The sequence below is a fragment of the Heliconius melpomene genome, chromosome 3 (assembly GCF_056956725.1).
Source record: "Heliconius melpomene rosina isolate 202511_hmr_F chromosome 3, ASM5695672v1, whole genome shotgun sequence".
Taxonomy (NCBI): Eukaryota; Metazoa; Arthropoda; class Insecta; order Lepidoptera; family Nymphalidae; genus Heliconius; species Heliconius melpomene.
The window spans coordinates 6,575,808-6,588,375 of record NC_140391.1 but is presented as its reverse complement, the minus strand read 5'-3'; the positions used below and the strand labels follow the sequence as shown (position 1 = coordinate 6,588,375).

The 12,568-nt window shown below is 30.8% G+C and overlaps 2 protein-coding genes across 2 annotated transcripts; both read right to left on the bottom strand.

The window, feature by feature from the left end:
- Nucleotides 1-885: 885 nt before the first annotated feature.
- On the bottom strand, nucleotides 886-1,641 carry LOC146539984 (prostaglandin E synthase 3-like). The gene has a single exon (XM_085207268.1). The coding sequence runs from the start codon at nucleotides 1,483-1,485 to the stop codon at nucleotides 976-978; it is 510 nt and encodes a 169-aa protein (XP_085063394.1). The 5' UTR covers nucleotides 1,486-1,641; the 3' UTR covers nucleotides 886-975.
- Nucleotides 1,642-2,520: 879 nt separating this feature from the next.
- On the bottom strand, nucleotides 2,521-10,674 carry trus (programmed cell death 2 like trus). The gene is made up of 8 exons (XM_085207267.1): nucleotides 10,444-10,674; nucleotides 10,114-10,280; nucleotides 9,631-9,819; nucleotides 9,232-9,341; nucleotides 9,033-9,157; nucleotides 8,485-8,638; nucleotides 5,712-5,856; nucleotides 2,521-5,196 (listed from the first exon to the last, which is right to left on the bottom strand). Exons 1-8 carry the CDS (start codon nucleotides 10,549-10,551, stop codon nucleotides 4,908-4,910), a joined length of 1,287 nt encoding a protein of 428 aa, XP_085063393.1. The 5' UTR covers nucleotides 10,552-10,674; the 3' UTR covers nucleotides 2,521-4,907.
- Between the last annotated feature and the right edge of the window lie 1,894 nt (nucleotides 10,675-12,568).

Here is a 12,568-nt window from a genome sequence, read left to right as displayed (position 1 = left end):
TGGTTCTTCTAAACTGCTTCCCTCCATTTATCGACCAATGTGGATAATGGATAAATTTTAATGTAATGTAATTAAAAAATGATTACATAAATGTAATCATTTTTTAATGAATTCCTTATTTATTATATCTTTCCCTTTTTTTCATTGCTTGCTTTACAGCAAGTAATAAATAATAAAAAGTAAAACTAAAAGAAAACAATGTATTTTTTGAATTATACAGCATAGAGCTGTAAAAAAATGTAAATAATACTTTATATGTACCACAATATTGTTGATATTTTTTATATATAACAAAAACATCTTTTTATTTAAATACTCATTACTTTTGACTTAAAACTTTTTTGGCGAATGATGAATCTTTGGTCTTTAATGTTAAAATCAGTTTGTTTCTGCTCATTCACAAGCGCTGGCTGAAATAACAGGTATTTTCAATTACCAAACCTAAGATAGATTGATGCCCGATCAATAACTATTATAGACAGAAGGGAATGGAAAAGGTTGGAGGAGGCCATTGCCAATTGGCAAACTCTAAGTGTAAAATCTAAGTGAAAGATAGAATTTAAATTAGTTTTAGTATTTAATTCAAGTTAAGTAAAAAAAAACAAGTTTGTAAATGGTGAATAAAGACATTATTTTATACAGGTATAATCACAATTTGTATTTACGATTTTTTAAAATTATTATTTGTGCTGTTTAAAATAATTATCTGTCATATTTTATATTTAGTAATGTATTTGGTGTATACCAAATATTAATTATTTTTGGAGATTATCATTTATTGCAAATTGGTCAATCTAACCTATAAATTATGATAACATTATGTATTTGTATAAATATTATTTAAAAATGTTTTATTTTTATAGCTATATTAATAAATGAAAGATGTTTTTTTTTATGATTTTATTATAACTGTAAAAACCTTAATATACATAATGTAATGCATTTTAAACGTAATCAATAGAACTACAGTGGGTCTCATTCTAGATCAGGTATGTTTTCGTCGTCAGAGTCACTCTCCAGGTCATCAAATGAAGGCTTATCACCCTTATCAGAGGCACCGCCACCCATCGACCGAAGCATTTCTTCAATATCATATTGATTACCAGTAGGACCACCACCTTCTTCATCATCTTGTTCATCGTCTTCATCTTTCCATTTATTAAAATCTATTTTAAGGTAATGTGGTTTCTTTTTGTCTTTCGTTAATGAAGGCCAATACGGCGCGTCCTTTTTTTCTTTCCGGAGTACCATTTCTATGCAACGACCCTTATTAACAAAACCGCTAGTTTCGGGAACTACAGCGTCATATAATTGAATAGTTACCTCATGGACTTTATTTTCTGGTGCGCTGACGCCTTTGAAATATACGGAATTCTTTTCTATTTTAATAGACGGATCTTTGGATTCCACGCTAAATGTGAGCAAAATTTCTTCCTTGCGCTGTGCCCATAAAACTGCAGGCGGTACAGGAACTTCACCAGACATCTTTTAAAACGTGTAAATTAACTATCACAAAACGTTCAACCACGTGAAAAAATTGATCAAACGCAATCCGCCTCACAAATCACGATACAATTTGCGATGGTTAAAATTCGAAGCACTATTCGCCGACTCGCCGATTCATTTATGGAAAACTGAGTTGCCATATCATAAATCCGTAACTGAAAAAAAAAATGGTACCGTACTACAGCATATTATCTGCTTAATATTAAAAATAATGAGCTTTTTTTTTATTATAAAGGAAATATTCAAAGGATTTCTTCATAAATTTTGGAATTCATGAAGAATTCCTTTTTTGTTTTAAATTGTCAATGAAAAAATTGTACTGAAAATAGAAAATATTGAGGTTGTAAGAAGTAACTAACGCATGGTACTAAAGTAAAAAAATATCTCAGCTATTTTAGAAATTTAAAAATTCAAGAAAGACTTATAAGAATGACCGCTTATCAAATTTTTTTTTAATAAAATTTGTTGAATTTGTTGCTGGCGTTCCGCTTCTGTTGAAAATGAATTTCTTCAAATCAAATAGTCGATATAATATTTTGCAAAGGCTTAATTACAAGTGTACTATATATAAGTGTATCTAGTAAAAAAAACTGAAATATATTTACAAAAAAATCTGGAAAAAAATAATAAAATTCTAAAAAGATATTCTGTTTTACTTTTTGATTTGTATACGCTCATTTCCAAAACTACTGGACTGTGGATCAAATTGTTTTTTTTTTATATGGGGTATAATATAATTAACATCGAAGATCAGAACACCTGATACTACCGTAATTATAAAATTTACCTTATATTTTGTACCTAAGAAAAAGAACGACAAAGCTCGGTGGTGGCCGCCACTCAATACGCCATATATCATAAATTGGACAAAAAAAATAGGAACGGAGTATTCTATCACTAGGTTCCTTCTGCTTAAATGTATAAAATGTACAAAATAAATACACATATACACAAGGCTTAAAATAAAGATAAACATTTTAACAACAGTTTTTATATAAATAAAACTACCATAAGTATATGTTTATTTGTTTATTGCACGAATCAAAGTCATCATTACAATATTGTGTTTAGTTAAACTTTAAAACGTTTTAAGAAGAGACTATTATGAACTTGTGATGTAAAATAAATATGATTAAAATTATTTTGTACTTATTGAAGTTATAATAATGGAACTTAAAATAAACATTTTTTTAATTCAATTTAATATAGTTTAGAGCGGAATTTAATATAGTTTAGATATAAGAATAAAATAATTAAATGCCATGGCGATAAATTTTAAACAAATAGACTAGACATTTAAGATTATATTAGAACAGTTCATTCAACTATTATTATACCTTAATCGACTAATTATTCATATTCGTATTCCACAATGGATCCTTATTATTTTTGAAGAGTAAGTAAATATTTTAACCAGGGATGTTTTGGAGATCGTAACAAAAACTTTTGGACAACTTTTGGTAAAAACTATCCGTAACTGAATCCGATACAAAAGTTTCTGATAATTACGGATATGGATATATTTAATTACTCAAATCTAGTAATCTCAAGTTTCGACTTGGCTATATTGCTGTTGACCTGGAATGGTCTTTACAGAGTCACCAGGCGGGGAGGGGCAAAAATAGCTGGCCTCTGAAGAAAAAATACGAGCTTGATGGACGCTGGTGAAGTATTCTTCTTATCTCCGCAAATCTTCTTATATCCGTGTCCGAATTTCGATCCGAAATGTTACATCCGCAACATCCCTTATTATACAGTAATAACGTTTAAAAGTACGCTATGTTAATATTCTACCACAACAAGAATATTGAAATCACAGTCGTAATTATTAGAAACATGCAACAGCACAGATTAACAAAAATGTAATACGTTTCTACTGCCTAACCTTGTCTACTATTATTATAAGGCTTAATATGAAGGACGTTACATATTTACTACTATATTCTTAAAAATTACACGATTATCATATATAAGCATGGACAAATTTTTAAATAAAAAACTTTTTACATAAATGCAATTATATTATTGTAAGAGATAGATGGTAAATAGAGAAGTGGCATAATTAATATTTTTGGTAATATATCATTATTTAATTAGATTAAAGACAAGACTACTTGCCGTTTTTTGCTCTGATACGTCGACGTATCAGAGCATACATTAGTTTGTTTAAAAAATCATTTCTTGAAATACGGTAATGATAGAAACACTAAATCAAAGTTTTTTTTATAGAAGAATGTTGAATTTTTCAAGAAATTTCAAATATTCTTTATAATTTACTTTTATTTGTAGTTGTAATTAATATAGACGAAATACATATCTAGAAATATCACTGCATGGCATTTAAAAAGAGGACAATTATTTCTTGCTACAAATCCTTTTATTAAACACTTAAAACATGATGATATATATCATCATTCAAAACATATATACATATGTGTAAATATTAAATATTGAAAAAGAAAATAATATTAATAAAATTTTTAAAAATTAAATGTCCATACTGTAAAAAATATATTTTGACTTATGCCACTTTTCTAATTAACGGACAATATCTTTATTTGATGATCACAGTAACAAACTTGTAGACGGTACATGATTATTAGGAAATCATACAGTGGATAATCCATTCTGCTCCACTTTAAGCTATTTTTGTATGAATAGTCATAGTTATTTCTAAAAAATAATATTTTTAAAATTTGAAAATCCATGTGTTATTTGGATGTGATTAAAATTTTATAAAAATATTATATTATTTTAATTTTAAAATATATTATGGAGAAATATTTAAAAAATTTTTTGTTACTACCAAGCGTCCCTCATAGTTGTATATAGCATTACTAATAGTAATTCAATAGAATATCTAAGTCAAATGGATTTAAATCTTAACTGTTGTGCTAACCACATACAGTTCACGAAGACTAAGCTGAGCTTTGCTTTGTGTGTTCATATATACAGTACGGTCAACAAGTCGTGCCCGCCCTGAAATTAGCAGCAGACTTCTGCGTAGATATGATTTTAAGATTTTTCTTACTTTTGAATATCTTCTTTCAGAGCGAACACTGCAAATAACTTTAGGAAACCTAAGTTTAGGACGGCCACGACTTGTTGACCGTAGTGTAGTGTAATACAAAAAAAAAAACATTCAGCCATCTCTTGTACTGACTGATAGCAGCGTCACATAATTAATTTTTAATATTTTATTTTTGTGTTCGATTTATTAAAAGTTAAAGACAAAACTAACTCCAACTACACAGCGACAGTGAAAATAGAATAATTGAAATCATTTTTTATTTTTTTTTATTTATTCTAAAAATAAAAAAAAAGCAAAACTCAGCGTAAGCCTCGCGAACTGATTGAAAATAAATACTAAATAAAACGATTTGGCTTTCACTTCATATTGCTTATATGACTTCAGGCTGGAATATCACCATTTCTTCAACCAACCTGTCGTTGGGTTGCCAACAACTTTGAGAGCACGTGAATACAAGAACTGATAAAAAGTGTAAATATGGTAGCTGCATATTATTAAGTGACAAACGTAAAGTTTCAGTGAATGCGGGTACTAGTTGTAACTCGCAAGTGAGTCTTGCACCGCAACGGACACAAATAGTTGGCTTGTATGGAGAATTAGATGCATTTTCGTTGGCTGGTAAAGGAGCTCCAAGGAGTGGAGGCTCGTCTCGAGTATATCTGAAAGAGAAACATATTTATGTATAATAATTTATTTCATTATATTTGGGACTCCGTCATGACACAGCAGCATAGTCCGATTCCCACCGCCGAGAATGAAATAATTTTCATTACCTTACTCTGGTAACGAGACAAAAATGCGGCGATGAGGTTCGCTATTCAACAAGGATTGGGCGATGCTTGAAATTATTTAATTATATTAAAGACAACCGTAGGATAATGTCTGATTGAAACTTATAGGCATATCATTAATGCAATTTTAAAAATATATACTAAATATTATATTGATAAATTTTATTAAGGAATATATATTTTTTTGAAGCCATTGTGTCGCAGTGAATGTAAAGATGATGGTTCTGATTCAGAGGATAATTTATATATATTTTTTATTTGCCTGCTTTGGTGCAAGTTCTGGCTACCACTTACAAGAAACTGCACGATAGAATGTCTTGGCATTAGGTTTCACTTCATCTAAAGAATGTGAAAACTTTATCTGACATATTGTATTAAATTACCTCAATATCTGCCCAGGATTGTTATGTAAACGAGTAAGAAAAGCATGGAACAGCTTATCACCATGTAACGGTGCTGAATCTTCGTATGCTTCTTCTTCACTACCAACGCCTGCTACTTTATCTACTATGCTCCCCACTTCTATTTCTGAAAATTATAACTAAATTGTATATGTATATACAGGTGGAGGCATCAGCGCTACTTTTACGGAAACAGCATATAGGGTAAAATATTTCAAACGCATACGCATACCTAAAGAAATTAATCAAGATACCTCAACAGTTTAGAGTTTAGACGTAGATTTTTTTTCATTTCACGATGTTTATCCTTGTATTTCGTGTGAAGCAATTACGCATAGATACCAATAACATAAACAGGTACTACTACAAAAATACTACTAACTTTGAACTTTATCGCCAATACCTACGACTCGATTTCGGAATGAGGCGTGTGCGGCGGTGTCCCTTTGATATCTTTGTGTGCGTGCATCGTTCTTAAGAAATGGCGTTTTATTACAACTATAATTATTTTGTTTGAAAAAAAAACTTAGATTTTTGGGAAAAAAAAAATATTGTTAGGCTTTTATAGAGTAGTTAAAACTGTGGTTTCATTTAAAATGGTGCTGACAAAAACACTGTATATTTTTGTATATGTATATTTTGTTGTTATATGTATATACTAGCGGCCCGTCCGCGGCTTCGCCCGCGTGAACTACGTTATTTTTATTTCTGTCTCCATGACCTACGTCCTATAAGTGACGTCCATGCAAAATTTGAGACTCCTAGCATTTGTAGTAACGAAGTATCATACAAACTTTCAACCCCAAAAACAACCCCTTAGAAGTAGAATATTGCAAATTCCCGTCTTAGCGAGCACCTACGTCCTATAAGTAACTCCTATGCAAAATTTCAGATTCCTAGCATATGTAGTTTCTGAGATTTCGTGATGAGTGAGTGACCTTTCGATTTTATATATATAGAAGACTAGCGACCCCCTTGCGGCTTCGCCCGCTTTTACTACTGGATTATTCATATAATGTATGTTTGCAAAGCACTTAAGATAATGTGAAAATTAATTAAACTCTAATGCAACCCGCATTTTCGTAGTTCCAATAAGGATTTTCCAATTGTTTTACTCGGCAAGGATTTTTTAGTAGGTACCGTAATTTTAAATCTGTGCTACTAATCTTTTCAAGTACTTATTAAAATATATTTAAATGACTATTTTTATATAGTTAAATGACTATTTTTAAACGGAAGAAATTATAAACAAAAGCCTTCCTACTAATAACTACTACAAAAAATATGAAACCAAATATATCGCGCTGAAATAATACATTCAACTCCAATTATCCAATACGTGCAAACGCATCTAAATCTTCGTTGCTATGCCTCTATAGCGGGCGGGTTTTTTTTTTCGAGCTTGTGGTTAATGCTGAAGAGGGTATTCTGTCCCTGATGAAAAGCAAGCACTACGTGGCTGCCTGTGAGGAAAATTAAATAGAATGCATTGGCCGGGAATCGAACCCGGGTCGCCCGCGTGGCAGATGAGCATTCTACCACTGAACCACTGATGACTGCTCATGACGCGCTTGTATTGTACTTTAGACACATTTATCGTATTTATGTTAATTTACATAAGAATGTACAAATAATAAACTATATATAAACCTTCCCTGAGAAATACTCGACCTAATGGTGAAAACCGCATAAAAATCCGTTGGGTGGTTTAGAAGAAGAAGAGTTAGAAAGTTCAGACAGACACGAAAAGCGACTTTGTTTTATAAGATATAGGATAAGTAATATAATTATACTAGCGGATGCGCGCAGCTTCGCTTACGTATTTAAGGATGAATTCTAATAACCCATGAAACATGTGTTCAATGAAATATTTTTAAGAGTCGAAATTTCAAATTTTATAAAAATCGGTGGCGATTTAAAGATTTTTTCATACAAACTTTCAACTCCTTATTTACACCCTTAGGGAGTGAATTCTAGAAAACCATGAAACATATGTTCAATTAAATATTTTTAAGAGTCTAAATATCAAATTTTATAAAAATCACTGGCGATTTAAGAATTTTCCCATACAAACTTTCAACCCCTTATTTGCACCCTTAGGGGTGAATTCTAAAAAACCATGAAACATGTGTTTAATTATATACGTTTAAGAGTCTGAATTTCAAATTTTATTAAAATTGGTGACGATTTAAAAAAAACCTATACAAACTTTCAACCCCTTATTTGCACCCTTAGGGGGAGAATTCTAGAAAACGATGAAATACGTGTTCGATTAAATATTTTTAAAAATCTAAATTTCAAATTTTATAAAAATCGGTGGCGATTTAAATTTTTTTCCATACAAACTTTGAACCCCTATTTCACCCCTTTAGGGTTAAAATTTGTCAAAATCCCTTCTTAGTGGATGTCCAGATTACAAAAGTAAACTTTTGTCCAAATTTCACGTTTCTACCATTAGCGGTTACGGCTGTGCGTGCGTCTTACCTCAGTCAGTGAGGACAAGTCCTTTTATATATATTTATATTAATTGACTATGTATCTACGTTTATAGCGTTTCCCAATTCATCAATTATTTCTTCTGCCTAAAAGTTGCCTAGAAGAGATCGCTCTTTTACCGATAATGCGGTCGTTTACGTACAAAAGTAGAGTAAAAGCAGTAGTTTATATATATACATATATATATTATGAATTTTGTATGTTATATTTCTTTTTTTTATGTACGATTCTTAAAAATATTTTATTAACGTTTTCTTACCATTATCCTTTTTGTATTTATTTAATAACTCTGTAATTTTATCGTCATTATTGGATGTTTTATTCCATTCTTCTTCAACATAAATATATTTAGATACGAATTGTAATGGACCCGATAATAAGCGACTTCGAATATCTGGAGGGAGTTCTGCTGTCTGAAAATTAAAAAGAAGAAATAGAAAATATCATAGAGGCCGTCGTGGCGCAGCGGCACAAGGGTGTGACTATAATGCGACGGTTGTGGGTTCGATCTCCACTCGAAGAAGTGAAATATTTATTTACGTTTATATTACCATTTCTTCGCTCTGGTGTCGAAGTAAAGCGCGGCGTTGAGTTCTGCCACTCAACACGCAATGCCTCCAGAATTCGGCCAGTGGGGAACGGAGTATCTTGCACTATGTACTCTCTGCCTACCCTGCTGTGTGCGGGATACAGCATGAAGCTGATTTGATTTGTACACATTCTCAATAATAGATTTTCTCATACATTTTCCATATACAGACAGATATGAGTTAAATTTATTTTATATACATACTTCATAATACAAACCTGATTAAATAATATGGCCATATTATTCATAGGTGTGGTTGGAGTTTCAGCTATGACAAGTCCTGACTCATCTTCGGCCTCCAATTCAGCCGCTGGTACTGGTGCTGCCACTGCTCCAACGGCACCTAATAACCAATTAACAAACATAACATATATTTTATAAACATAAAAAACATGACATATTTAGTACAAAACATACCTTGAACAGGTGACATATTAGCATTGTGTGCATCAACTTGTAAATTACCAAGAGCTTGTTCAACTGTTTCTAGGTCGTATGAATTACTTTCATCTTCTTCATCAGAGTTCCTGTAAAAAAAATGCTAATTTAAAAATAATTTTTGTTTCCATGTTATTTCCAAGATTTATAATCCAATAGTTTTATAATATTACATTATACAAAGGAAACTAAAAGGATCTGATATTTGGAAAAAATCACAAATTCCCAAATATGTGCTGAACAACTGAAAATCTGCAAATATATATATGGGGGTGAAATGGATAAGTACTGAGGTCCTCTACCCATAGACAACCTATGATCCATTGTTTGTTACACTCTGTATATTAATTTAAAAGACAATTGGTATAAATAACACACCTCTGTACTCCATTGTTAGGACTTGGTGCATTATCTATATTCATAATGTTTCCATTTGATGAGTCACCATTATCATTTTCATCCCAATCATCAGATCCAGTACACCAGCTCATGTTTGAATCAGTAGGCATTGCCACAACTGCACTAGTTTTAGGTTCATCATGAATTTGACTTCTAACACAGCTCCAACTGTTATAAAAATGTTAATTTTTAACAATATCTATTTGAGGTTCATTTCTGATTTAGTTATTCAACCTGGGCGTTGCATTTGACTCTATGTTAATGGTTGTGGGTTTGACAGCCACTTAAGGGAATATTTAATTCTTAATTCTTAGCTCTGGTAAGCTCCATTGACTTCTACAGATGGCCACTCATCATGCCATTTCCATAAAAATGACAGACAATGAAATATTTTAACATTAGATTGCTTCTGCATAGAGCTAAAAAATAAGAATTAAATATGATTATTTTGGATTCAATTACCTCTCAGATTGATTCCAACATTGGGGATTTACACAAGCAAACACATACAGAGTGCGATGATATAGAGACTCTTCCAAGGGAGCATAACATTGTACCACCAATAGTCTGTGCAAACTGCACAAAGGACACTTGGTAGAAAATTGGATACTGTCTAAAGGAGGCCAGTTCTGAAAAAAAATACGTGCATTTTCTTTGTCTTAGTGTGTTTTAAGTATAGTAAAATTTATAATTACTTAGTTAAAAATAGATAACAATATAAGAAAACAATAATATTATAAATGAAAATGTAAAGTAATGTTATGAACGTATTGTTTTATTAATAAATCTTACAGGTAGTCCGCCAATTTTATTGATTGTGTAGTTTAACTGAGACTTGCTTCTTTCTGATATTGTATCTTCTTCATATCCAAGATAAACTTTTCCTTGATACTTCGCCATATTTTTAAATTTATTACTTTATAAGTCAAAAAAATTTATATCTCAAATTGATATAATTTTATAAGTTTACAATATTTTCACAGCATCTCGATAAATTTACAATTGACATTTGACATTGACTTTGACATTGACATTAAAATTAGTGTAATCGCTTGCGTAGAATGTAATCATGAACGCTCGGAACGCCATAATAAAAAGAACAGAACATAACAGAATGTAATCATGTATACCATACATACTATATTATATTAGCTATATTAAAATATTATTTACTAGCGGCCCCCGAGCGGCTTCGTCCACTTGAATTATACGAATATTTATTTAAGTGTAATTTTGAAAAAAAAATACGATTATCTATACTGTAATGTACTAACGCCCAATATTAATAATGTATCTCCTATCTCCAGTTAACGTCTATCTCGTACTGTCCGACATATCTATCCAATTACTAACCTGCATGCCTACCTCCATCTCTGTCTATTTCAATCTATGGTAGCAATTTTTGGATTAGGATTGGTTATTAACATTGGGCGTAAGTAAATTATAATTTAAATATTTTAGCAATTTATATAATACTAGCGGACGCGCGCAGCTTCGCGTGCTTATTTAGGGGTGAATTCTAATAAACCATGAAACATGTGTCAATGAAATATTTTTAAGAGTCTAAATTTCAAATTTTATAAAAATCGGTGGGGATTTAAGAATTTTTCCTTACAAACTTTCAACCCCTTATTTGCATCCTTAGAGGGAGAATTCTAGATAACTATGAAATACGTATTCAATTAAATACTTTTTAAAATCTAAATTTCAAATTTTATAACAATCGGAGTTAAATTACTCAGGCGAGAAAAAGGCTTTTTAAAAATTATTTATTTAATTTTATAAACAACCTTTCTGTTTTAAAGCAAGTTGAAGACAGAGAATCTTTATTAAAATTTTATATAATTCAAAACAGTTAAATCATCAAAATACTAAAACACTATTGTTCGATTCCGCGAGGTGCCAGTGCTGCGTCATGGGAATGTATCCTTATGCTTATGTAACTTCGGTGCCGATTTAATTTTTTTTCCATACAAACTTTCAACCCCTATTTCACCCCTTTAGGGTTAAAATTTTTCAAAATCCCTTCTTAGTGGATGTCCAGATTACAAAAGCAAATATCTGTCCAAATTTTACGTTTCTTCGTGCTGCGGTTACGGCTGTGCGTGCGTCTTACCTCAGTCAGTGAGGACAAGTCCTTTTATATATATAGACTAGCGGACGCGCGCAGCTTCGCCTGCTTATTTGTACCCTTAGGAGTGAATTATAATAAACCATAAAACACGAGTTCAATGAAATATTTTTAAGTCTAAATTTCAAATTTTATAAAAATCTTTACCGATAAAAGAACATAACATATATAAATCTGTATTGCAATTTGCAACAAACAGAAAATGAGCTTATTATTTGATTTCAAATATTAGTGAAATATTATAACAAGTTAAATTAATCAAATTATTATATGCACCCCAGTTTTATTAGGAATTGTTAATCATTAAAAAAATCTTATAAACATATTTAAAATAAATGTGAGTGTAATATAATAAATAAAACTTAATTGAAAAAAATAAGACAAGCTAATATACTATACATGTTTTTATTTAAGTAATAATTTTGCTTCTACCGTTAACGATATATTTCAAAAGATGATATTATTAATAATGCTTTTATGAAAGGAAACTCATTATATTTATAGTAACCAGTTCAGAGATCATAAATCGCGACAGATTGTGGTTTTGAACAGTTTCAAATTGTATATTAATTAGAGAGGTATCTATCATTGTTTATTTGGAACATAACATTTATATTGGATCAGTGACCACATAGCATGTAAATGCATAAACATATTTTTTATATCTATGCATCACTCGCATAGGTACAGTACGCTCAATAAGTCAGTTCTCTCAAGTTAGGTTTTCTGAACTTTTGCGCATTGTTCACTCAGGAAGAAAATAATTGAATATATAAAAAATCCAGC